The 27,530-nt window shown below is 41.0% G+C and overlaps 1 protein-coding gene across 12 annotated transcripts in view; it reads right to left on the minus strand.

Annotated features, from left to right (window-relative positions):
- Positions 1-27,530, minus strand: part of ZNF521 (zinc finger protein 521) — a 285,223-nt gene that overhangs the window by 149,611 nt on the left and 108,082 nt on the right. For all 12 annotated transcript variants that reach the window (XM_032799036.2, XM_032799035.2, XM_075062981.1 and 9 more), the window contains one exon: positions 19,325-22,677. In XM_032799036.2, coding sequence (XP_032654927.1) covers positions 19,325-22,237 — 2,913 coding nt within the window. In that variant the 5' untranslated portion in view covers positions 22,238-22,677. The remainder of the gene's footprint in view (positions 1-19,324; positions 22,678-27,530) is intronic.

Below are 27,530 nucleotides of genomic sequence, written 5' to 3' on the forward strand. Positions count from 1 at the left end.
ACTTTTTATATTTCTAAACAATCGTTTTTCACTGCAAAGGGACCTTCCTGTTCCCAATGTAGTCAATATGGCAAAACTGTCATGGACTTAAATGGATGTAGGGAATAGGTTGTAACCAAAAAACCCATATGAGTCTCTTGGGTCCCTTCTAGACATTTGCAAGGTGGCATGGCTAAGTCTGGACAGACAGACAGAAATATTTTCATTCCTCTCTCCAACAATGGAAAAAGCCAACATACATTTACTGATATTTAGTAATTTCTTATTAGATCTGGTTGGAAACAATTAGCTGAAATAAAATTTTACTTGAACAAAGAAAAAAATATTCTGAGCATTTTTCCCTTCCATTTTCTCACTCTCTCTATTTAGAATGAAGTAGATATAATAGCGGAAAGCAGAAAGAAATCACCATCATTTTGACCCTACAATGGCTTTCATGTATTCTTGAGTAAATATTAATTTATTTATTAAAACAGACTTCTAACAACTTTTTTTAACTTTTGACATTTGAGGGTTAAGAGGGAGTTTTTCTTATTTGTTTGCTGACACTGACATGGTGTAGCTATCAAGAATACAACTTTTTCAGCTGATCTCTTTTTATGAATGATTTTTAATGCAAGTTAATTCCTGCCTTTTCTGTCGCTTTTTTCACATTCTAGATTTTAATTACATTTTTGTTAAGGTGTTCATTGGCCTTTCAAATATGAGCCACTTACAAAGAAAAATCTGTTTCTATTAATAAATATTCGTTTCTCAGTTCTAACCTGACTTCATTATTTAAAAACACAACTTTTTTTTTTTTTAATTTAATCTGAACTTTTGGGGTAGGATTGTTAAAAGAGCTATGGTAAAACTCCCATTGACTTTTAGGAAGATGAAGGGTTAGGTCAATATTGAGTGGTTTTGAACATTCCATCCTAAAAAGTCAACAAGTCAACCTGTTTGGTTTTACATGTAAGCCTCATGAAAAGCATATTAAACCACAATGCTGCAACACAAATATAATTCAGACAAAGCTATGGAACACTGGGGTTGAGAGTTTAAAAATCTTGTTACCAAAATACAGATGAGATATAAGTAATTCTTTTTTTTAGGCTTCAGAAATGCAATGAGTCAATGACAAATAGCAGGCTGAATCCTAAACTGTACTAAAGTAGTGCTGGGCATGGGTGAAGGGTGGGGAACAAAAGTAGCTTCATATCACCTTTCCACAACCCGACCTTGATGGGGCCAGTTCAGTACTTGGACCAACTACAGCAGTCTTAAGGTTGCTCTAAACTGTGGCAGGTTGCAATTCATTCCACAACTGGGGACAACAATACATGTTGCATCAGGGTGAGAGTGCAGGGTAAAAACATAAGAACGGCCATACTGGGTCAGACCAAAGGTCCATCTAGCCCAGTATCCTATCTTCTGACAGTGGCCAGTGCCAATTGCCACAGTGGGAATGAACAGAACAGGTAATCACCAAGTGATCAATCCCCTGTCGCACATTCCCAGATTCTGGTAAACAGGCTAGGGACACTATCCCTGTCCATCCTGGTTAATAGCTATTGATGGAGCTAACTTCCATGAACTTATCTAGTTCTTTTTTGAACCCTGTTATAGACAAGGGCTTAGATAGTTTAAGTTCAGTTCATGAACCTCCTCATTCTAATTTTTAACATGGTTCTGGCTCCACCTTCCTACTGAACACTTGGTACAACTGGCTCTCAAAAGATCTTTACAACCCTTCAGTAAAATACTCTCCTGTCAAAGACCCCAGTCCAGGGCCTAGCAGATTTGGCAGCATCTCAACATGCTGAATTTGAATCTGATGCACAAGTAATTTTAGGTACATGGAAAATGCTTGCTCATGTCAATTCCATGTTAGGTGGCTCCCAAGTGGTACCTGAGGAGGTGGGATTGGAGTTCATTAACATGTGAATTACAACACTGCTCTGCCAAACTTGGCATCATGCTGGTCTGCTAGGTGATGGCATAGTGGGAGGAGACCTGGGCCAGAAATGCTAATAATGAAGCCTGAGCTCTTGTTGAATGCGCTGTCAAGATAGCAGGAGGAAGAGTACCCGCTTGCTCATAGCACCTATGAATGCAGGAAGTGATCCAGGATGAAACTGTCTGTGCTGAAACCGATAAGACTTTCATTCTGTCTGCTAATGCCACAAAGAGCTGCATGGCTTTAGGGAACAGTTTGGTTTCTCTCAATGATGAAGACCAGGGCACATCCAAAATCCAGGACATGAAGATGCCGCTCCTCTGTATTCTTGTGCGGTCTGGGGAAGAAAATTGGCAGGAAAATAGCCTGATTACTATGAAACTATGAGACCAGCTTTGGGAGGAATGCTGGGTCGGAGCACAACTGAACTTGTTCTTAAAAAGAAAACCATATACAGCAGTTCTCATGTTTAGGCCCTAATTTCTGAGACTTTTCTGGCTGAGGTAATCTCTAGCAGGAAGTTGACCTTCCAGGAGAGATACGACAAAGGCTGTGATGACAACAGCTCAAAAGGAGGCCCCATGAAGCTCGACAGGACCACAGATGGATAGGTTCACAAATTTGATGGTAAAGCACATTACGCCCTGTCTGTTGATCGAAAACATGGCTGCCGTGTTGTCCATGAGCACTTGTACGACTTTGCCCTTGATCTGAGACAGGAACACCTGGAATGCTAGGTGGACCGCTATGAGCTCTCTGACGATTATGTGCAAGGGGAGCTGTTCTTGGGACCACAGGCCCTGAGTCCTGAGGTACTGGTGATGAGCCCCCCAGTCTAGATTGGACATGTCCAAAATTAGGGGTACTGATGGTTGGGGGGGTGACAAAGGGAACACCTGCACCCACTGATCAGGGACCCCACCACCAGTCAAGGGAAATGAGGACCAGGCGGGAACTGTAAGCACTGAGTCCAAGTGGTAATGGCTCAGTGAGTACAGTGAGACCAGCCAAGCTTGTAGGGGTCTGAGGTGCAGTCTTGTGTGCTGTACCATGTAAGTGCATTAAGTCATCTGACCTAAAAGTCTGAGGCAAACTTGGGCTGTTGTGCCGGGAGGGGGCCTTGACCTTGGATATCACAGCCAACATTGTCTGAAAGCGAGCCTCTGCGAGGAAGGCTCTGGTGTCGGTGGAACTAAGCACCGCACCAATAAATTCTATCCTCTGGATGGGAATGAGAGATGACTTTTGCTCATTTATCAATAGGCCCAGGGCATGGAAGGTAGATTGAAGCTGGCTTTCACCTGGGCCTTGGACTGGCCCCTGATCAGCCAGTCATTGAGGTAAGGATATACTTGAATGTCTCACTTTCTGAGGAAGGCCGCCGCCGCCGCCACCACCACACATTTTGTGAAAACCTGAGGGGCTGCCCACAGGCCAAAGAGGAGTACAGTGAAGTGGCAGTGGGTCTGGTTTATGATGAACCTGAGGAACCTTCCGTGGCCATGGAAGATGGAGATGTGGAACTACGTGTCCTTCAAGTCCAGGGTGGCGTACCAGGGAATCCCATCCAGGGAATAACGGAGGCCAGGGAGATCATGCAGAACCTCAGCTTCTTGAGGCAATTCAGGCATAGGTTGCAGACCCACTTTGGCCTTCAGGATTAGGGAATGGTGAGAACAAAACCCTTTCCCTCTTAAGTTCGGAGGCATCTTCTCCTCAGCCCCTACCTGCAGGAAGGCTTGCTCGTGAGAAGGGTCCCTGAATGTGGATGAGCATGAGAGGGGGGGCTGGAAGAAAACTGAAGCATGTAACTTTCGTCCACCGTACTCAGCACCCAAAGGTCCAAGGTGATGAGGGACCATGCTGGGCTGAAGTAGAAGAGTTGGTCTGAAAACAAAGCTGGGGCAGGATCCGGCATGAGAACTGATATAATGCCTCGGGTGCCTCTTCAAAAGTTCTGCTTGGGGCCTCCTGTGTATCTGTGTGATGCCGGTTGTGAGGCTGAGGTGGAAGGGGGTGGTTGCCTGCATTTACAACCTCTGCTCTATTTCTTAAACAAGTCTTGGTGATGTGGTGAAGCCAAGAAGTGGACTAGTTGTTGAGGTCCGAAATGCTTCCTCAAAGGTGCCAGAGAGTAGAGGCCCAGGGATCTAAGGGGGGCCTTGAAATCTTTCAGGCCATGGAGTTTTGCATCTGTCTATTCAGAGAAGAGGGAGGTTTCCTCAAACAGAAGATACTGAATGGCCTGCTAAACCTCCAGTGGCAGCCCTGAAGATTGGAGCCAGGAGCACCTTCTTAGGACCACAGCCTGGAGGGAGGCCCTGGCTATGGTCTTCCCTTCCTCCATCAGAGCAGAGAACTCTTGGGGCAGCGAATCCTTAAACTTCAACATGAAGTCCCAGGCATTATAGTTAAACCTCCCAAGCAAGGCCTGCTGATTGGAGATGCGAAGCTGTAACCCATCAGTATAACAAATATTTCTACCAAACAGGTTCAGCTTCTTTGAGTCCTTTGGCTTGCAGCCCTTGTCTGTCTCTTTTATTGGCCGCTGTGACCACAAGGGGGTGGAGGGATGGAAATATAACTATTCACACCACTTGGTGGGAACATAGTACATTGTCTCTGCTCTGTGGCAGGCAGCGAAGCAGCGGTCTGCCATAGGGACCTGACTGGACCAGTAACAGCCTCATTGGGGGATAGGGCCACCTTTGCTGCTGCCAAGACAGCGGTCAGGTTCTGTGAGGACTCTTTAAGCACCTTCACCTCTAGCCTTAGCTTAGAATCCACCCTTTTTTATAGCTCTTGGTGAGCTCTGAAGTCATCCTGCGGCGTCGAGCTGCGCAGTCCCGATGCAACTTTGTCTGGGGAGGATGAGGACAAAACCTGCACTGGCAGGGGGCCTTCCTCCTCTAACTTCTACATCAATCATATCATGCAGGCCTAAGTCCTGAGTGATGGTACCAGGCTCTGTACTGAGTTCAGGTTGGGTGGTGGAGCTGCCCTTCTCTCAGACACCACTGAGCACAAACAGCCATTCGACCTACATATGCCACTGTCCTCTGGACCAGGGGCCCGATGTGTACCTGCACTGGAATCTGGTGGGATGTAGGATGGATACTGGCGCAGGTGCTTTGTTTGGGTGCAGAACTCCGCCTCTGTCTCCAAAGATGAGTCAGCTTGGGGAGACCACGGAGGGTTCCGCCAGCTGGTGCCGAGGGTCAAGAAACGGTGTCAGAGTGAGGAAGTCTTTGCCGGCATCAGCAGAGTCAGTTTCCCTCTGGTCAGTACCAGAAATACTCCATATTTCTATATGTCCAAGAATTTTACTTTCTTTTAAAAACAAAACAGCTAATAAATACTACATTTGAAGATTTACAGCGTTATTCACATTTGTCTGTGTAGTGCTCTAAGTTGTATGACTATCTGGGGTATGTAGCTTTTTTTTTTTTTCTATTGCCTTGCCTCATTACTCTACACTAGAATGAACTGCATATGCTTACTTATTTGCTCCACCTTCTGTCAAGTTATTCAGAATTTTATCACCTGCCCTTTTTTGTACTGACATTCCCTCAGTTTTGTATTTTCAGTAAATTTCATCAGCTTACTACTTGTTCTTTCTTCCATGCTATCGAGATGCTGCATAAATTCAACAAAATCAGCCCAAATGATCCTTAAGGCATTCCATTATTCACATTCCTCCAACCTAAACTGCTTCAATTCACAAGTCTCCTAAGCTTTCTGTATCCAAGTTAATTTTTTTTAAATCAAATGAAGTAATTCTCCCTATGCCATACTTATTCACCCCACAGATTAGTCTTTTGTGCTGTACAGTTTGAAAAGCTTTTCTAAAATCCAGGTAAATTAGGTTCATGGCTTCTTCTATCAGTGCTTGTGGTTACTTCATCAAAATAGTCCATCAAAATTTTTAGACATGAACCCTCTTTTGTGAATCTGTGCCCTCTATCCTTCATTAAATCCAAAGTTTCTAGGTGTTCCTCTATCACGTATTTGATAAGGCTTTCTAGCATCTTCCCTCACTGTTTAAATCAAGCTTATAAACCTGTAATTTCCTACATAATCCTTACATCCCCTGTTAAATGTCTGTTAACAGCAGTGTTTCCCTAGTCCATTGATACCTCTTCTGTTTCCAAAAAGACACTTCAAATATCTCTGCTTAATGTTTCCTTTTATCTTTGGCCACTTCCGTTTCACAATTTCTTCTTCCTTTGGGAAAGGTGTGTGTATTTATGACATCTGTTCCCTATCTTCACATTGGGAGCACTAAAAGACAGAACCCAGTTTATCAATACCTGTTTCTTTGATCCCCCATATCAGTTTTAGCCTCACTAGTATTTCCTTCCACTGAACCTTTGTCCCTATATACAGCATCCAAAAAGTACCTTGCAACTTCTAATGCAACCTTGCTTTTATCCTCCATTGTTTGTGTAAGAGTATGCAGGCTTCCTTAGTTTAACCTATATACTTTTTAGTTCTCTCCTGCAAGCAGTATTCTTTACTTCATAAACTTGTATGCTTCCCTCTTACCTACAATGACTTTTTGCATGTACTTGTTCATCCAACAGTGGCCTGCAGTCTTTGCTGCTAAGCGACTAACCCAACCCGCTCAGTCCTGTTCAATTGACTTTAGTCCTCTTCCTCCAACAAAGGGTGAAGCTCTCCCGTTGGCATAGGTAGCGTCTTCACTATGCGCTATGGAGGCACCGCTGCAAGGCTGTAACTGTAGACAAGCCTTCAGGCTCATGGGGTTCAGGCTGCAAGCTATAAAACTACAATGTAGATGTTCGGGCTCAAGCTGGAGCCCGAGCTCTGTGACCCAAACATCTGGCTCAAGCCCAAAAGTCTACACAGCAACGTTATAGCCCTGCAGTTCAAACCTTGCAGCTGACATAGGTCAGCCATGGGTGTTTTACTGCAGTGCTGACATACCCACAGACAAAAAACCATACAGTCTAGGTCTGCACACAACATTATACCCATTTGCAAGTATCAAATCCTGGAATGACATCACCTGACTTTTCATTGTATTGTTTTTATCATTACCAGTGTGCTCGGAGCTGCACAAGACACATAAAGAAACCAGGCCCCTGCTCTGAAAGAGCATATTTATCCACTTACCTCATTCTTCATTACAGATCAGATTATTTTTGACAAGTGCCATAACTGAAGATTTATTTTCTGTCTTCCTGAATGCTTAAGCTCTCAGAGAACTAAGCATATGTTAGACAGCTTCACTGAATAGTTAGCCATTTATCTTGCTCATACGGGCACTGTCAAGTTGCATTTTTTATACTGACTAATTTCTAAATATTCCAGTTGCTAATAAGGTACCCTTTAATTAGCATATTCTGATTGTTTTAAAGAATTGATTAATTATTTTATAATAATTTTTTCAGTTTTCCTTTTGATGTTTATTAGGGTCTTAACTATACAGGGAAAAGGATGAAAATGACTGTAGATAAACAGCTATCAAATCTAAAAAGTAAACAAGCTGAAAAATAATATTTTCCTAACTTCTTTCTTTGTAGCTACTTGTAGCTGTATAACATATTCATCATCATCATGTTCCTATTACGCCTCTGGCGTTTAGAGCAGTGAGGAAGCTCCTCCTCCTTTGTCTGTTTCTCGCAAGTCTTTCAATGGTCCCTCTGCTGTGCCCCAGGTTTTTCAGCTTGGCCTCCACAGCTCTTTGTCATGTTTTTTTCAGGTAGCCTCATTTTTGCTTTCCTTCAGATGTCTAAGTTATTGCTACTCTCATGATGGAATCAGTTCTCATCTGAAACACATGACTGATCCATCTCCAACGCCTCCTGGCAATGATGGTGCTCAGATCCTCTTGGCTGCACTTTGTCAATAGATCTTGGTTTGAGATTGTTCTGGGCCAAAAGATATGGAGGATTTTTCTGAGGCAGATTGTATGGAATCAAGACAATTCAGACATGTAAGACTTTCTCATTCCCCAGCATTCTGCACTATAAAGTAGTGTTGAAAGTAGGCAGCTCTGATAAATCTTGAGTTTGGTTTTGGTGTTGTATTTTGATGACTACCAGACTGTATTTAAGCGCCTGAAAGTGTTCTTGACTTTACTGATTTTGTTCTGGAGTCCTGGCTTGTTCCACCATCCTGGCTGATGGTGCTGCCCAAGTATGTGAATGTTTCTACATTGGTCAGAACATAATCCTCTAGCCATACTGGTGATGGTGAGGCAATATTACATGTCACGATATCTGTCTTACTGTGGTTGATTTTCAGTCCAATTTGCTGGCTGAATGCATTGAGTCGAGTTGTTTTTTCTTGTACATGGTGTTAGGTATGTGACATGAGAGTGACATCATCCACGAAGTCCAAGTCTTCAGCGGGTGAGAAGAGTGTTCATTTAATGCCTGTTGGCATGTCTTCTGTTGTAAGCCGCATTACCCAGTGGATTGCAATGCTGAAGAGGATTGCAGACCTGACACATCCCTGATGTACTTCTGTTTTAACTTCAAAACTGAGCTCACTGTGATCAACACTGCATGTAAAGTTGAAACAGAAGCTTTTGATGACATTGATTATACGGAAAGGAATTTCATATGCCCACAGAATGCGCCATAGGCTGGTCCTGTGAATGCTATCAAAAACCTTCTCAAAATCTATGAAATTTATGTGGAGTTGCGGTTGCCATTCAAGCACTGTTCTATTATGTTCCGTAGAATGAAGATCTGGTCTGTGCATCCACACCCTTTCCAAAAACCAGCTTGCTCTTTTCTGAGAACGCTATCAACTGCCTCTGATATACACTGGACTATGATCTCACACAATACTTTGCTTGGCACAGATAAAAGTGCCAAACAGCAGAGATAAGAACCAAACTGGCCATATCATGATCAAAGGCAAAGGGTGATGCTCACTGACAGATGTGAAAGTGAGAAGGGGTGCAGATGTTGGCAGCAACCATCACCTTGTGACAACCTCCATCAAGCTAAAACTGAGAAGTGTGGGTCCACCAAACAAGGGACATAGATGTTATGATATCGACAAGCTAAAGTCTCCTGAAATACAGAAAGCTTTCATTCTGCAGCTAAAGAATAGGTTTCAAGCACTTGCAGACCTTGATGAAGAGGAGGGGAATGCAGATGAGGAGATCAACAAGAAGTGGGACAAAGTAACAACAATTTATAAACAAGAGCAGTGAAGCCTGTCTAGGCTCAGGCAGAAGAAAAGGAAGGAGTGGATTACAGGCAGCAAGCACATGGAATACCATAGAAACCAGACGAGCCCGAAACTAAAAAGTTTTAGACACAAAATCCCAGAAGCTAAAGGACAGACACCAGGAGCAGTATAGCAAGGCACACTGGGAGGTCAAACGCCTTGTGAGACCAGACAAATAGCATTATATTGATAATCTGGCAACACAAGCAGAGGATGCAGCTGCTCGTGGTGAACAAGGAACCGTCTACAAAATGATGCGGCTTATTAGTGGTAAATGGCAGACACCAACAAACACTCTCATCAGGAACAAACAAGGACACCTACTAACAACCAAAAAAGACAGCGCATTTCAAAGAATTGCTGAACATGAAGCCACCTAAAGAGGAAGCAAACATCCAGGAGGCAGAAGAAGATCTTGATATCAACACAGACACCCCAACAAAGGAAGAGATCATTCAAGCCATCAGACCCTTAAAAAATGGGAAAGCTCCTGGCAAGGATAACTTGAATGCAGAATTGTCCAAGGTAAATCCTAAATTAGCAGCATCTATCCTGGCCCCTAGTTATTGTGAAGACACCAAAGAAAGGAACTCTCAGGGACTGTAATAACTGGCATGGTATCACACTTTTATCTTTGCCGAGCAAAGTATATAACATATTGCATATAACATTCTCACACAAGTGTGACAGTGTCCCTTGAACAAGGCCTACCTTTGCTATTATGCCTAAAGAATCTTTGCTACCATTTGCTGTACTGTCTTTTGCCCTTTGCACTTGAGAGCCTTGAACTCATTGTATAATCATCTCTCAATGTCTCAGCTGCAAACCTGGCCTTCTCCTGTCATCCAGTGAAGTTAGATGGCTCACAAGGTCATGTGACCTTATGCAGAAAGTACCACATCTTGCAACATTTTAAAATCACAGCATCTTCCTTTCAAGGTCCCTAATCCCTCAGATCTCCAGACCCTGGAACACTCAATATTAAAGCGTAGCTCTTGTCAGAAGAATGACTCTAAAAATGACATCACGGAATTCTATATTTATTCTCTCTCAATTACTTCATTTTAGATTTGCATAGTTTACAAGTACAAACACGATTCCCCTAACTTCCAGCATTGCAAACTCAATCTGGGATCTGAAAAACAAATATGCTCTGTCTGCCTCCTTACGCTAGGCTTGATCCTGCCGGGGCAGGGCGGTGGGGAGGTAAGCATCATATGGGACTCTGATTACTAAAACTAATAAATCCTAAGCACTGTTTAATAATCAGAAGTCTGTTATGTCTACTATTAACATCTTCTTCCAGATCCCTGCCTTTCTGCCTGCTTACACTGGTCCTGATCTTGAAGGGTTTTGCCACTCTGGGAGTTTCCTGAGTCAGTGGGAGTTGCTGACAAGTCAATAAGAGTTGTAATACTTAGACTCAGTCAAGGCTAGGCCAGCTGGTGTCTGTAATAGAGATTTTGTAATCAGAATTCAGTTGATAATGCATGTGGCAGCAAAGTACAATCGATATGGTAGATCTGAGATATGCAGGAAACCAACATATGGAGTAAAAAGGTTCCATTTTTTCAAATCACTTTTTTTGTTTGTTTTTGTTTCTTTTAAACTAGGAGGCACTTTGAGGCAGCCATTCAATAAAGCCACCGCTATCTCCACCCACAATCAGCAACAGTTGCAGCCCAATAAAACTAACAGTTCACAAGTATTCACAGAAGAATAATCTTTTGCCACTACTTTCTATCACAAATTTTGTAACAGCCAACAGGATTTAGACACAAAAGCAAAATTTAAGGCTCTTTAAAATGTTATACACCAGTAATACCTTTATTTGTTTATTTCAAAACCAATAACAATTTACTCTGACCCTGTGCAAACAGCTGCCTTTGAAAAAAAAAAAAAACAACACTAACTCTCCTTTATAACATTCTTCTGAAAGTGGCCCTTTAACCTCTTCTGGCCTTACCAATACATTTTAATCTGGATTTTTATTGATTCCAGCAGACTCTGGACATTATCCTACAATTGTAACAATGTCTTACTGAACAGAACTTACACTAAAAAAAAATGCAATACTACTATTAATGTACAAAAAATACACCACAAATACATTGCATATAAGAATCTGAAACATCAACGGCAGGAATGCATCCCTTAGATCCCAAGCATCAATTAGAACTGCACTGGTGAAGGTCAGTGGGATTCCATATGGATACAAAGACATGCTCATGCTGATCTGTTTGCAGGATTCGCGTTTGTGCTTAACTGACATAGCTATGCTGGCAAAATGCTTAATGTAGATGCAGTCATACCAGCAAAAAAATCCTTTTGCCAGGATAACTTATTTCAGAAGAGTGTCCATCGAGGGAGTTAAACCAATAGGAGTATAATTATACTGGTATCATTATGCCAGTAAATTTTCCTTGTAAACAAGTCCTTAGGCTTATTCTACACTAGAAAATCATTGCCAGTATAACTATATCGGCAAACCCTCCTAGTACAGACACAGTTTATACTGGCGAAAGATACTTTGGCCAGTACAGCTTATAGCAGTTCCCAGGGCCACCTCGGGTGGGGGGGTGGATGGGGGGGGAAGGAAAAAGCAGCCTCCCTGCTAGTCTTCTTGCTGTCCGCTCAACACGCCTACTCACTGCTTGCTTCCTCAGCCCCCTCACCAGCCCACTGCTCTCCTCCATGCTGTTCGCCTGCCTCCTCACCCCCCTCCTGCCTGTCACTTGCTTCCCCACTAGTCTCCTCGCTGTCTGTACAGCGCCACCCCACCCCATCCACTCTCCTCCTTGCCATTCGCCTGCCTGCCTCCTCACCCCCCTCCTGCCTGTCACTTGCTTCCCCACTAGTCTCCTCGCTGTCTGTACAGCGCCACCCCACCCCATCCACTCTCCTCCTTGCCATTCGCCTGCCTGCCTCCTCACCCCCCTCCCGCCTGTCACTCGCCTCCCCGTTTGCCTCCTCGCCCCGCTTGCCCACCCACCTCCCGCCTCACCTGAATATCGGGGCAAATGGCATCTCGATCATACATTAGTCAGGACGCAAGACAAAGAGCTAAATGTTGGGACAATCCCGATTTTGCGTGGGGGCCTCCAAAGCGCAGGGCCCAGGGCGGTCGCTCTGATTTGCCCTACCCAAAGGATGGCTCTGGCAGTTCCCTCAATTAACTATGCTCCAAGAGCAAAAGGACACTTTTTGCTAGTTTACCTGTACCTATGCTACAGTTTTAGCCAGTTGAGAAATGTAAAAAAAAAAAAAAAAAAAAAAAAAAAAAAAAAAAAAAAAATCACCTCCCTTACCCAACATTATTATAGTAACAAAATTTCCAGTGCAGATCTGATCTGAGGCCTACTCTACACTACAAAGTTAGGATGACATAAGTTACCTTGAGTCGACATATTTGTACATGTGTCTACACTCAGATTTGTCTCCTGCAGATGTAAGTGCCCCAATTAGTAAAATCTTCTTCCCAAATGGCGGAGAGCCACGGTCAGCTTATGGAGGTCAAAACAGTGTGAGTGTAGACCAGGGGTAGGCAACCTCTGGCACGCATGCCGAAGGCGGCAGATGAGCTGATTTTCAGTGGCACTCACACCGCCCGGGTCCTGGCCACCGGGCTGGGGGGTTCTGCATTTTAATTTAATTTCTAATTAAGTTTCTTAAAATGTTTAAAAACCTTATTTACTTCACATAAAAAAATAGTTTAGTTATCTATTATAGACTTATAGAAAGAGACCTTCTAAAAATGTTAAAATGTATTACCGGCACGCAAAACCTTAAATTAGAGCGAATAAATGAAGACTTGGCACACCACTTCTGAAAGGTTGCTGACCCCTGGTGTAGACACTGCATGATCTGTATTGACTCCAACGGTCTTCCAGCAGCTGTCCCACAATGCCCCATTCTCTACGACTGTGACCACTCTGTTCTTCGTTCCCGTGTTTGGTTAAGTGGGGGAGGAAGGAGGCATGAGAAACAGTTTGTTTATGTACATAGGAATGTTCCTTGTATCCTATGGAGGGAGAGTGGGAATCTCAATTACAGTTTAATGGAGCTAGTCTGCAATCCTCTCCCAAAGACTTCTGCGGATGGCAGCCTTATTTCTTCTTCCACAGAAGGATACTTTCTCTCGCCACACTGCAATGAGTTTGGCTGGCACCCCGTAAACAGGTTAGTGGCATATGGATCTGGGCAGCTTGGGGGTGCTCTCTGTGCCTTTGTTATCCTCTGAAGTGAGATATCAGCTAAAGCCACCACTGCCTGTGGCAAATAGTGCCAATACCGAGTGCCACTGCGCTATGCTCATATCTCTGGAATAAAGAACAAAGTTGTATTATTTCATGAAATCAAAATTCCTTCCCCCACTCTCTTACCCCTGGCAGGCGATACTCACCATAGCAGAGGGTGGAGTGCAGTGCTATGCAGAGGCACTCCAAAGCTGTAATGTGAATAAGCATGTCTTAATAAAAGATTTTATGGAAGTAAGGGAAGGGAGTTTTGAAACTTAACTTTCCCTTTCTATTGTGACTGTAAATCCACTAATACATCTGTCTCTTTTTATCAGCAGCTGCTGTCATTGTGGCCTTGAGGGGTACCCCTCAACACCCACAGAATGTCAGACCCTGAAGAGAACAACATGTTCAGCAAGATCCTGCAAGCCCATGCTGCATCAGACCGCGAACTAAGGGCCTGGAGGGCCAACAGGGCAGATGGCAAGAGAAGGAAAGAGGAGAAAGGCCCAGGAGTCCCAACAGGATAAGAAGAGGGAGATGAACCAGGAGTTTATGGTTCTTCTCAGATTCTCCATCCTCTGCAGTCCTGGGAGAATTCCATGGTAGTAGCTCCACACAGCCTATTCCTACCACTCCATGCTGGAGGACAGCAACGAAAACCACAGCTTCGCTTTCATCTGAGCAAACCATCGTGTATATGTTCCACAACAAACTACATCTGTGCACTGAAATGGACAGAAATGTTTGCTGCTTTTCCAATTTTAAAGTTCTAGTCCACTAATTTATGTTCAAAGTTTGTATTGTAGTCCCTGGTGTTTTTGTTGTTGTTGTTATTTTTTGCACATTCTTTTTCTGCAGTGTTTTTGCCACTCAACAATGGCAGACTTCTATTTTTGGAGAATAAAACTATCTTTATTAGTTCACAACACATACTGCAGCATACACAGCGGTATTCAAAGCACATCATACTTGTAGATGTACAGCAAGGACTATACTGTTCCTAATAGCACCAAAGCTCCAAGCCCAGAAAACAGGGAAGCACGGAACACTACAAGGGCTGACCATTTCAGCACTCTTTCAAAGCCTCCCTCAGCTGCACAGTTCTGCTTTGGGCTCTTGGAATGAGCCCTTGTGTCTGGCTGTTCAAAGTCAACTGACAGCCGCTCACCCTCTACCCTGGCACCAGCTTTTCTCCTTTTGCCTCACAGAGATTAAGCAGGATACAGCAGGCAGTATAACCATTGGTATATTTTTCTCACTGAGATCCAATCTAGTGAGTAAACAGTGCCAGTGTCCCTTCAATCTGCCAAAAGCACATTCAACAACCATTCTGCATCTGCTGAGCTGGTCGTTGAATCTTTCCTTGGTGCTGTTGAGGTGGCCAGAGTACAGCTTCATGAGCCAGCAGAGAAAGGGGTAGGCTGGGTTCCCTAGAGTCACTATTGGTATTTCAATATTATCAATGGTAATCCTCCAGTTGGGAAAGAATGTCCCTGCTTGCAGTTTTCTGAACAGTCCTGCGTTCTTAAAGATACGCGTGCTATGCACCTTCCCTAACCAGCGCACATCGATATCAATGAAGAATCCCTGGTGATCCACCAACACTTGCAAAACCATAGAAAAGTCACCCTTTCTGTTGACATACTCTGTGGCAAGGTGGGCTGGTGCCAGAATAGGGATATGTGTACCATCTATCTCCCCATCCCAGTTCAGGAAACCCATTGCTGCAAATCCATCAACTATGTCCTGCAAAATGCCAATGCTCACAGTCCTGCATAGCAGAAGACAATTTAGGGCCCTGCACACTTGCATGGCAACAGCCCCCACTGTGGATTTTCCAACTCTAGAATGATTTTCCACTGACCAGTAGAAATCCATTGCTGCAAGTTTCCACAGTGAGATCACCACTCATTTTTCCACTGTCAATGCACCACTCATTCTGGTGTGCCTGTGCTGGTGGGCTGGGCTGAGTTCATCTCACAGACTCAGGAGTATGGCCATTTATATCCAAAAGTTCTGCAGCCACTGCTCATTGTGCCAAACCTGCATTATAATGCAATCCCACAAATCAGTGCTCGTTTCTTGGGCCTAGAAGCAGTGTTCCACCTTCTGCAGCTGCTCCATGAATGCCACTAATATTCTTGAATTGTTTTTCACTGTGTCCCTCAGCAATCTGTCCTCCAAGAAACTGTCATTTCCCCGTTGTTGTTGTACTTCCTATGGGTCTGCAAATACAGGACAATTGTGCATCCTACATTTGCAGCATTCAGAAAAATAGTGCACATATTTTTGGGCTCTATGCTTCTGTCAGAAGAGGTGGACACTGATAAGTGCTGTGCAGATTTTTAAATAAAGGCGTGAAAATATGAGTTAGGGATTGTATTATGGAATGGAGAAAGTTGCAAGCTGAGAACTTGATTCCTAGCTCCCAGAGATCCCTGCACAACTGATTTCTACCCAAAAAGCATTACAAAAATCCCCCAAAAGGCATGGTACCTGATGGCAGCATCTGGCACACTGGGATACCTAACTGTGGTGCACTGTAATCTGCATCAACACAAGCACTCCTGGTGGGTGTGCGCAGCACCCATGCAAGCAGCCAATTATGTACATGCTTGAGAAATAAACAAACTTCAGGAGCTGTACGTCGACATAACTTACATTGACCAAAGTCTGTTGTACAGACATGGCTTAAGTCTCAAAAGGTAAAGGCAAAGCTACAAAGCTTTCTGCTGAATCAGGAGTTTTCCCATTATGTGCTTCATTAACGTAAGTATGACAACATTTTAAGGAGGGGCAACAGAAATAATAATACCTAGCACTTATATATGCTTTTCATCTTCCAAGTACTTACAAACATTTATACTAATTAAGCTTCCCAACATCCTTTTGAGATAAATATGTTTTAGCCCTGTTTTACTGATGAGGAAATTGATACAGAGAGGTTAAAGTGATTTGCCCAAGTTAACAAAGAAATCAGTGTTAAAACTATGACTGAGTTCTGGTCCCGGTCCACTACTCAGACCACACCTCTTCCTCAACTTTTAAACATTAATTACCACCCAGATTATTATTCTCTCTATTAGCTTAATGAGCTAATGCAGTATGCGTTAGCAGTAAACCAGGAATTTCTGAAACCCCTATAGCTCATTAAATACAGAAACAATACTAGGGCCTCTCTACTTTTAGATTTTTATCAACAGTTACCGTAACTTTTAGTAACTAAAAAACCAGAAATTATATGGATATAATGAAAGGATATCAGTGAACTTTCTGCTTAGGTTTGTTCTCTATATAGGATGAACAAAGAAGAAAGAGAAGCTGAGTAGTTGCACCTTTGTTGTTCAAATGTAGAAATAATCATTTAAGAAACCAAATGATGTAAGTTTTAGTCTCACCTTACACTTCTTTGTTGAAAAACATTGTTTTAGTTTCCTTAGCGTGTATGTCAGTTACTTGAATAATGAAGGGTTTGCAGAACTGTCCATGGGACCACAACTCTTTATAATTCTCTCACTTCAATTTTAAGAAAGCTCCTATTGTCCACTTCAACATTTCAAACCAGGTAATGCCCAATAAAGCAAATGGAATCTCTGCTCTATTTATTACTATGAAACTCTTTTGTCACAAATTTTTAAAAAATTAGCTACTGGCATGTTAAGTAGATACATTTTCCATGGGACACTGTCACCTTACAAATCATATTCAAAACAACAAATGTTCTTATCTATTATACAACAACACTTTCAATGACTAACAGTTTTAGAAATACAATTTACTTTTCACTCTTATTTTTTGGACTTTGACTTTCTCTCTGTCTGAACATAAAAACTTATTAAAGTGAGTTTTGCTTTTGTTTATGATCACTTTCACTGCTACAGAATCTGAGTCGCTGCAGTATGACAAGAGTTTAAATTTAAAATTTCTAAAAAACAGCCTTTAGCTTTGTGAAGCTTCTGGATGATCTCTAAAAGTATTGTCACTCTGTAAGGGACTTGATTTAATAACCTTCTCAAGATTATCGTGTCTGCCATGAGCAAAGAATCTGAGGGCCCAAAGGCCACTTACCTAGAGGCTACAACTGCAATAATTGAAAACATAGTTTACAAACAGTGGATAGGAAGCTGATTGTCAATTTTAGGGCATATGAATGATTAATGGAAGGGCTAAAGAACGACCTAAAGATGTGTTATTTAAGAATTATCAGTCTGAAAAAAACATTTCATATGAAAATCCAGAGGCAGTACATTTATTGAGAGTGGAAATTCTTTGAAACTATGTGGATTTTTGACTTCCCCAAACTGTTAAAGTGGTTGTTTTTAATCAATGGAAAGCAGAGAGGCCAATCAGGTTACAGGGTACAGGAACTCTGATTATGACATTCTCCAAGCTTATGAAGTGCAATAAAATGTAGATGTAGAACCAATTCGTTAAAAAGTATAATAGCTTTTGAGGGTGCCACGGAAATAACCAACCACCTGGAAATATGTCTTAATGTACATGGTTTGGAGTGTGCTTGGGGAAACCAGGATAGGTTTTCAACGTGCCTGAGGAGCTAGGAACCTTTATAAGCCTCAGGAAATCGTAAGTAATATCGGAGAAGAGTGAAATGAAACTAAGATGACTTTTAAAAGAAATAAGGCAAGTCAGCCTATGATTCCTAGTCAACATACCAGAGTAACATCTCCCTACTCTTGCCAAAAACTTTTACTGCAGCCAGTGAAAGATGTTATTTTTTTTTCTTTCGCGTTCCTCTGTGGACAGAGCCATATTATTCAATGTTCCGATTACATGCTATTCTAAGGTATTTGTTTATCCTAGCAGATGGCATCACAAATATGGGGTGGTGGGAGAACAATCATTTGGGCCCATTCTCCCCACCCATGTTACATCAATGTGCATCCCAGAGCAAAGCTTAGCAAGACTTTGGGTACAAGCTATTTTTGGAACACAAACAGCGAGACAAAGAGAGAGAGCATGTGTCTCCGTGTGTCTCTCTCTTTCTGCGTGTGTAATGAGCTATTAGGTTTCCTAAATTGTTGAGAGTCCTATATGCAAGAACTCATCTCCAAAATGCTAATTAGCAAATTTTATTCACTGACCATATTAAGGCAAAAAAGACTCTCCCTTTACCTCCCACATGGATTAGTTGTGACATTTCCTTCCATCCCTAATACCACCCCCACATTATCTCTTGGGCTAACAAACAGGTGAGAGCAGATGAAATCTTTCAAAAATCTGGGACGATCATTTATGTGTAATTTTACTTTTTAAGTTGTTCTGTATAGATAAAGTTTAAATCCTCTGGTACTTGGTGCATTGGTAACATTGTGCTATCTAAAATATTATTAATAAAAAGAAAATTAAAAATGGAACTGCCATAGAAAGCCATTTCACCATTTACTCTAGATAGGAGATAAATTGCTGAGTTTCATTTTATTCAAAGTATGGTAAAGACAGGGAAAATTAACGTCTGAAATGTAATTTACAAAAATAACCTCCCAATTTGTTGTTCACAAATTTTTTTTGAACGTTCATCTTTTTTGCCAGCATATTGGCTTGATATATTTTATTTCTGTGACATTAATACTCTTTGCCATAAGTGCAAGTCATACCAAGGGATATCGACTTGCAACAAAGCTAAGTTAAGATTCCAGATCTCAGTTGTGCTGGCATGAAGACTGGTCTCTCAGTAATACAGAAGACAATATCCTAGGGAGACTGGAATTAGTCCTATTCTGCACCAATCAAGCCAAACACAAGGCATATCAAAAAGCAAGGAATTGCCAGCTAACGGCTATGGGAGGAACTATACCATGGTTCAATCTAAGCAGTTCCTGGCAAGTAACAATAAGGCTTGAGAAAACTGCAGTGTAAAATGGGGGAGTTTTATCAAAAAGGTGAAAAGCAGCAACAGCAAAAGAAAAAGGTTTACCTCATCAGACTGAGAAGGGCTGATTCTGGGCATTGGAGATACTTGTGGTGTTTTCAGCTGTGTACTGTTGCTGTCTGGAACAAGCTCTCTGTGGATTGACTGGATATGATTCTGGAGTTCACTTTCGGATTCAAATTTAACATTGCAACTAGAACAGCGAGTCTTCAGTCCCCCTGCCTTGTTTTTGTTCTCAATGGAACTCAAGTTCTCATTTTGACCCAAGCCTTGTCTGTTACTGCTTGAAGGGATGTTGACACTTGGACTACCACTTTTACTGAGATTAACACAGACAGCGCACAGACCATATGGCAGACCATTGATGTCAAGTTTCACTAAATCCTGTTTTGAGCGGAATTCCTTCAGGCAAGAAGCACATTTGTATAGTTTCTGAAGATGCTGTGCACGCCCTGTGGATTGCACTGCAGAGCCATTTCCTGTTTTTTGCATGTGAAATGTCCCATGGATTTTCAGTTCCAAGGTAGAGGTCACTGTTTGCATGCATACCACACAGCGGAATCCTGTTAAGGAATTTCTCAAATCAGGGTGCATTTGGCAATGCTCTAAAAAATCCTCCTCACTCTGTAGAGGCATTTTGCAAATTCTGCAGTTTCCAGTGTCCAGGCTCTTACTATGCGTGACTTTATGTTCAGTAAGAGTCAGAAGAGATGGAAACCGTTCACCACAAATTGGGCACATATAATGTTTCACTGGTCCCAAGTGTGTCTGCATATGTTCACGGAGCCCATTTTCAGAGAAGAATGTTCGAGAACACACATTACACTTGTAATTCCCTTTAATCAGCTCTGCCTTCTTCTTAACTATAGCACTTTCTCCAGGTCGGATGTTGTGGTCTCGAAGCTGATGATTCTGCAGGAGTGTTTCCATTGTATATGCTGCTCCACAAATGTCACAACCGTACATGGGCTCAGATGTATCAACATCTTCTTCACTGCCATCATGGCTATTATGTGATTCCTGGCTATTTGTCAACAAGGTCTGAAGCTCCACTTCTTCTTTCTGAACTTGCTCTGATGCGCCATTTGTGCCACAGTTTGGAGTTTTAGTTTCAAAAACACAGTGTTTTTCCCTCAAGTGTTTCTCTAGCAATATAATAGCATGAAAAGCTTTGCTGCAGAATTTGCAGTTGTATTTTTTGCTATGTGTAGTAATGTGGCACTGAAGTTCCACCTCTGTACCAAACGACTCGCCACAGAAAATGCACTTGTGCACTTTCCCCTGGTTCTCCAGGTGATTGTGTTTAACATGAAGCTGTAGGTCAGTTTCATTACGGAAGTCCCAGTTACAAGACGTGCACCTGTATACCTTCTTTTCATTGCTGTGCTTCACAGCCAGGTGTAGTTGAATGGAGACTTTGGAGTCAAAAACCTCTTGACACAAGGTGCAGCGGAAGAATACAAATGTATGCATGTCAAGCAGGTGTTTTTGCAAGTCATCCACTGAAGTGAACTGCTTGTCACAGCTTTCACAGATATAGTATGTAGAGGTTATCATGAAATGAATTGTAACATGCTTCAGCAGAGACTCTTGGTTTGGAAACTCCTTGTTGCACTGAGGGCAGGTCAGTTTTGGCAGGACAGTGTCAAGGTGGGTTTTTAAATGAGTCTGAAAACCATCGAGAGATGTATACTTAGCACCACATTGATTACAGACATATTCACCTGCAGGACGTGGAGGAGCACCACCTACAGCTTGCATCATCTTTAAAGAAGTTTGCTCTATAGTTACAGGAGATAAGGGGCTCAACGCTCTAGATTTCTTTCCATTGTGGATGTAATTCAATGCCAAAGGAATGTTCTTATGGTTCTCCTTGATATGTTTGTTCAATTTAAGGACACTGTTAAATATTGGAGAATTAGTACAGTAGGAACAGGAATATACTTCTACTACTGGATCTTTTGGGGTTCCAAGTACAGGGGAACCAAAACGGGAACTGCTAAGATCACAATGGACTTGTCTAATATGCTCTTCCAAAGAAGAATCAGTAAGAAACCCCATGTAGCAATGGGGACAAAAGAATGCATTACTGTCTTTAGCAGCAGGGTTTGCAAACCCATGAGAACATCGAATATGTTCCTGAAGAGTGTTGAGGTCATTAAATACTTCAGAGCAGAAGTTGCACTGGTAGACCATGGCAGGCATGGTAGAAACAATCAGTGCTGGGTCTGGAGCTTCATGGACTTGCTTAAGATGTTCATTCAGATTATAAAGTGAAGGTAACACCTCCAAACAATACTGACAGATATGCGCTTGTTCAGGTTTATCTAAATGCATAGTTTTCAAGTGTATCTGCAGAACTGCAAGGCTTGAAAATAACTGTTTGTTGCAATAAATGCAGCTATAGGTAACTTTTGCTTGCTTATTTGAAGGACCAGTGATATCTGGTACTTGTTGGGCTGCCCGCTTTCTTCCACGACCCTTTGTTATTGGCGGAGCTGTTTCTACCATTGTTGAACTGTCCACTGAGAGGTTTGAATCTGGAGTGGTGCTAGATACTGAGGTGTAGCCAACAGTTACCAAAGAAGGGCTGTTGCTATGATTGCATGATTCGGGTTGCTGGTGACTATCCATGTGGCTGTACAGTTCTTCCACGGTATGGAAGTTCTCTGAGCAAATGCTGCATGAATTCTTCTTTTCACCATTATGAGCCTGCTCCATGTGATTTACAAGAGAACTTTCCTCTACAAAGAGTTCATGGCAATAAACACATTGAAGAGCAGCTCTGTCTTCATTAGGGGAACACTCGGGGTGGCATTCTGCTATGTGTTTCTGAAGATCTTCAGGGAAATCAAAGCCTTCTTCACACTGACTGCATTTCTGAGTGTCTTTCATTTTCCACTCTTCCATCCTGGAGGCAGACTGAGAACCATCCTTGTTCCTCTCATGAACCTGCATGTGACCATGCAGTGAACTAGACGAAAGGAATCCACGTCTACAAATGGCACATTTATATGGCTTGTTGGATGTATGAGTCTTTAAGTGAATTTTAAGGTGATCACTCCTTGAAAATGCTGCATCACATTCACTGCAGTGATACTTCTTGTCTCCCGTGTGAAGTTTTATATGGCGATCTCTGCTCCGCTTGTGTTTAAAGAGGCGACTGCAATACGTGCATTTGAAAGGGAGCTTGTCGCTGTGACTTTGCTCGTGATGCTTTAAGTAGCTGAGCCGACTGAACGACTTGTCACAGAACTGGCATGGATAAGGCAATCCTGGGCCACCCTCTTCCTCACCAAAATCACAACCTTCTCCATGGCTTGGTGAAGTCTGGTCTTTGCTGGAAGGTGATGAAGCTGGCCATGAGCAAGTGGGATCATCCTCAATATCCACACCATCTGGAATGAGGAAAAAAAGGTGCACATATGCTTATTCCCCTGGAGTTCAAAGAATACACTAAGTGTATATAAACATGCAAACAGCTGAAACAAATATGCAATGTACTAAACTTGGAACGAGATACTTTTCAGCTCCAACAGCTTTTATCCCACATTTATTTTTATCAAACTGTAAAATATCAAAAGTTATTAAATACTTCTGTGCCCATATTACCCTTTTACTGCTTTTTTATCATCCTCTCTTAGTTGCAGGATATATATTATACATTGACAACTTTATTAAAATGCAGATTTTAATATATTTAATGTTTCTTTTGTATCCATTGTAAAATGATTTGCATATTATGTGAGCATCTGAAGAGTCAATGAAAGGAGGAAATATTACAGAAATTATTTAAAATTAATGCAGTCAACCCACATGCCAAGTATTTAATAAAAATTCCCTGTGCTTTTCCTCTATTTTTTCCCCTTAAAGTTGTTTCTGAAAACAGAAATCTTTTAGGGGTTATTATTGATATAGACTTTGGTGCCTTCAACAAAATAATATTAAAAAAATTACAAGGAAGGAAGGAAATGGACAAAAAACATAATAAAAATGATGTTTTCTCTAAAAAAAAAAAAAAAAAAAAAATACAGCCATGATCTCTTCAATAACTATCACTGCTAACCTCAAACCAGCAAATGGATTATTAAATGTTCAAAACAAACTAACAAATATTGTTATACTAAGTCAGCTGGGATCAAGGAAAATGAGAAAGTTTCACAAGAGCCAGTTCCCAACAGTGTATTTTGTTTCTAAAGTTCAAGAGGTTGCCCACCATTTCTTCCTTTTTGCAAAAATCTCAGCCAGCTAAACTTCCTTAGTTAAACAGAACCAGTACTTTTAGGTGATCATAGACAAAGCAACTTGTGAAAAACTGGAAACAGGAAAAAATGATACATGGTTATGGTAAAAACTGAAAGATTTATGCGTAACAAAGAAACGACAAACAAAACACAAGCCAGCTATTAAACTAAACTAGTTATCTATGATATTACTTCACTTCTGGACCAGGTGAGTTTTAACTAAGTGTTTAGCAGGTGCTATCTGGGATTTTTGCAGCCTTCCTTTTAAACAAATAAATACTGTGGTTTAATGATGGCATTTCTCTTAGAATAAAAACTTCTTAAAAAAATACAAAATGCTCGGCAGTCCCATCTAAAACAAATAATTCTTTATTCCCTTTCAGGGGTAACATCGTTGTCTTATTTCCTTTTAAAAACAAAGTTGATTAAGATAATACTACAGAAAATGACTGAATAAACACGTGGGGAAGGTATTTTTCTTAAGATATTTTTCAACAAATGCTAAGTTTCTTAACATTTACAGCCCTCTAACAAAGAAACTTATCATATTAACATGAAAGTTAGAGTTGGCTTATATCATGTAAACAAATTCCAAGTCTGCTTTCTTTAAGGTAACAAGATTTTACTAGATTGCCAGCCTCCTGCTTATCCACAGGAAACAGATGAGGATTCATTCCTTTCCTGCCTCTAGAAACTGATGACAACGCCATCTCACTATCAATGCCAGATGGCAACCATCTAACTCTGAGAAAACAACCAAACATCAATCCTGGAACCCTGCCCATTGCAACAATGCTTTTCAATATAAGTTGAAAACTGCATTTTGTATCCTCTTGTTTATTACTTTGAAAGAGAGATTTTAATTACCTACACATTATAGACACATGCACACACACACACACACACACAATATCCAGTTGGCCTACTGAAAAGACATTTAAACAACTAAGTAGGGTTGTTGATTGATCACAGTTAACTCACATGATTAACTCAAAAAATTAATCATGATTAAAACAACTAATCGTGATTAATCGCAATTTTAATCGCACTATTAAATAATAGAATACCGATTAAAATGTATTAAAAATGAAATTTTTGGATGTTTTTCTACATTTTCAAATATATTGATTTCTATTACAATATAGAATACAAAGTATACTGTGCTCACCTTATATAATTATTTTTATTACAAATATTTGCACTGTAAAAATGATAAACAAAAAAAATAGTATTTTGCAATTCACCTCAGACAAGTATTGTAGTGCAATCTTTATCGTGAAAGTGCAATTTACAAATGTAGATTGTTATATAAAACTGCACTCAAAAACAAAACAATGTAAAACTTTAGAGCCAACAAGTCCATTCAGTCTTACTTCTTGTTCAGCCAATCGCTCAAATAAGTTTGTTTACATCTGCCCGCTTCTTGTTTACAATGTCACCTGAAAGCGAGTTCAAGTATTCACCTAGCATTGTTGTAGCTGGCATCATGAGATATTTATATGTAGGGATGCCAACTCTGACTGAAGCTATTCCAGGAGATTTTTTTTCCCAACATAACATAATGTCATTTTCTTAAAATATCCTATTAAAATCCCTTAGATTGTTTTCAATAGTCACTAGGAGTTCAATAGTCACTAGGAGATCGTGTGCTGAGTCATCATACGAGACTACTATAACAGGAAATATATGGCAGAATGCCGGTAAAACAGAGGAGGAGACATACAATTCTCCCCCAAGGAGTTCAGTTACAAATTTAACAACACATTTTTTTAATGAGTGTCATCAGCATGGAAGAATGTCCTCTGGATTGCTGTCCGAATCATGAAGGGGCATACGAATGTTTAGCACATGTGGCACGTCAATACCTTGCAATGCCAGTTACAAAAGTGCCATGCGAATGCCAGTTCTCACTTTCAGGTGACATTTTAAACAAGAAGCAGGCAGCATTATCTCCTGCAAATGCAAACAAATTTGTTTATCTGAGTGATTAGAAAAGAAGTAGGACTGAGTAGACTTGTAGGCTCTAAAGTTTTACATTGTTTTATTTCTGAATGCAGTTATTTTTTATACATAATTCTACATTTGTAAGTTCAACTTTCATGACAAAGATTGCACTATAGTATTTGTGTTAGGTGAATTGAAACATACTATTTCTTTTGGGGGGGGTTTACAGTGCAAATATTTGTAATAAAAAAAATTTAAAGTGAGCACTTTACAATTTGTGTTCTGTGTTGAAATTGAAATCAATACATTTTAAAATGTAGAAAACATCCAAAAATATTTAAATAAATGGCATTCTATTATTGTTTAACAGAGTGATTAATCACTTGACAGCCCTAACAAACCAACCAACCTACCATCTTGCTGAACTGATGACAAAGGTGTTCTTTCAAAACATCACTCCTTCCAGGTACTAACAATCTATCATCTACTAAAACGTTTAACAAAAAGTTTTTCACTGTGCAGGATGGATACTAAATAATTACTAGACAGTTGGGGTTTTTTAATTGTCCCATTAATGGCTGCTTCATTCGCACAAGGCTCTTGGTGAAAATCTACATTCTTCACTTTTGAATTGCTGGTTTTGGCTTAAAAACTAAAGCAAGTAGCAAAACAGGACAAAAGAATTTCAAATTTTAATCTCTCCCCACACTCCCTTTACACATTTTTGTCACAATTTTATTTTGTGTGAAATTTCCCAGGAAGCTTTCTCAAAAAAAAAACAACACACGCACACAAACCCTTTCTCTTTTAAAAACCAAATAAATTTCTGACAGATGAACCACTACACTGCCGAGAGATCAACAGGAATTTATGTCATGCAACTGAGCAAAGAAAAATAGTCTGCAACTGCCTAGGCTACGTATTTTGTAACCAAATTTAGAATTAAATTGTATATCCTACCCTGGCATGATATATTATTGTATAAATGTTTGGAGAAATATACAATAAGTGTTATAAATAGTGCACTATCACTGGCACTGTACTAAACCACTTTTTGTGGCCACTGTCTGCCTGTTTTTACCTAGTACATAACCGTTCTCTTTAGCTTGTAAATCTCAAATGGATGCCAAGCAGGCTGCCGGGTCAGGTTCAGGTTCTGAGTGTGACCAAGATATAAGCAAATGGTGGCCCCCTTCTTCACCCCATCCAAGTCTCTTTGTTTGTTTGGAGAACGCTCTTTTAGTTTTTATACAACGTAAAAAAAGTGGAATGGGAATGGGGTTAATAAAAGGACAAAAGCTTTTCCTTTGCAGTGTTTTTATGAATCAAGTCCAAAATGATTCAGTGCAATAACCTTCAGCATAAAAATAGAAATCTCATTTAAAAAAAATTAAGACTTGCAAATACTAACTTCTGCCATTATATTTTAAAATTGAAAATCTACTTCTTCAGTGTGATAAAAGGAGCTATTTGCCTACCAACACATGGGGAATCCCCCCACGTAACATCAGTGTAAGGAAATAGCAGACTCCTGATTAAAAATTCTGCACACACTTGTCATAAGGTATAATTCCCAAATCTGAACCTTAGCGTCCAAAATTTGGGTACCTGCATGAATCCTCTAAGCTTAATTACCAGCTTAGATCCTGCAGCGCTGCCACCAACCAGGAATTCCAGTGCCTGGTACACTCTGGTCCCCCCAAAACCTTCCCTGGGGACCCCAAGACTCAGATGCCTTGAGTCTCATAACAAAGGGAAATAACCCACTTCCCTTCCTCCCTCTTTACCTCCTCCCAGGCTTCCCCTCCCTGGGTTACCCTGGAAGATTACTGTACTTAAACTCCTTGAATTACAAAACAAAGAGGACAATTCACCTTCCCCCCTCCTTCTTTTTCCCCCTCCCAGTCTTTCCCTGAGAGAGACAGTAATCCTGGCACAGAGATTCCTATCCCCTTGAGCCTCAACTAGAAAAGAAAATCCAACAAGTTTTAAAAAGAAAGCTTTATATAAAAAGAAAGAAAAAGACATAAAAATGGTCTCTGTATCAAGGTGACAATATACAG

This window comes from Chelonoidis abingdonii, chromosome 2 (genome assembly GCF_003597395.2).
Source record: "Chelonoidis abingdonii isolate Lonesome George chromosome 2, CheloAbing_2.0, whole genome shotgun sequence".
Taxonomy (NCBI): Eukaryota; Metazoa; Chordata; order Testudines; family Testudinidae; genus Chelonoidis; species Chelonoidis abingdonii.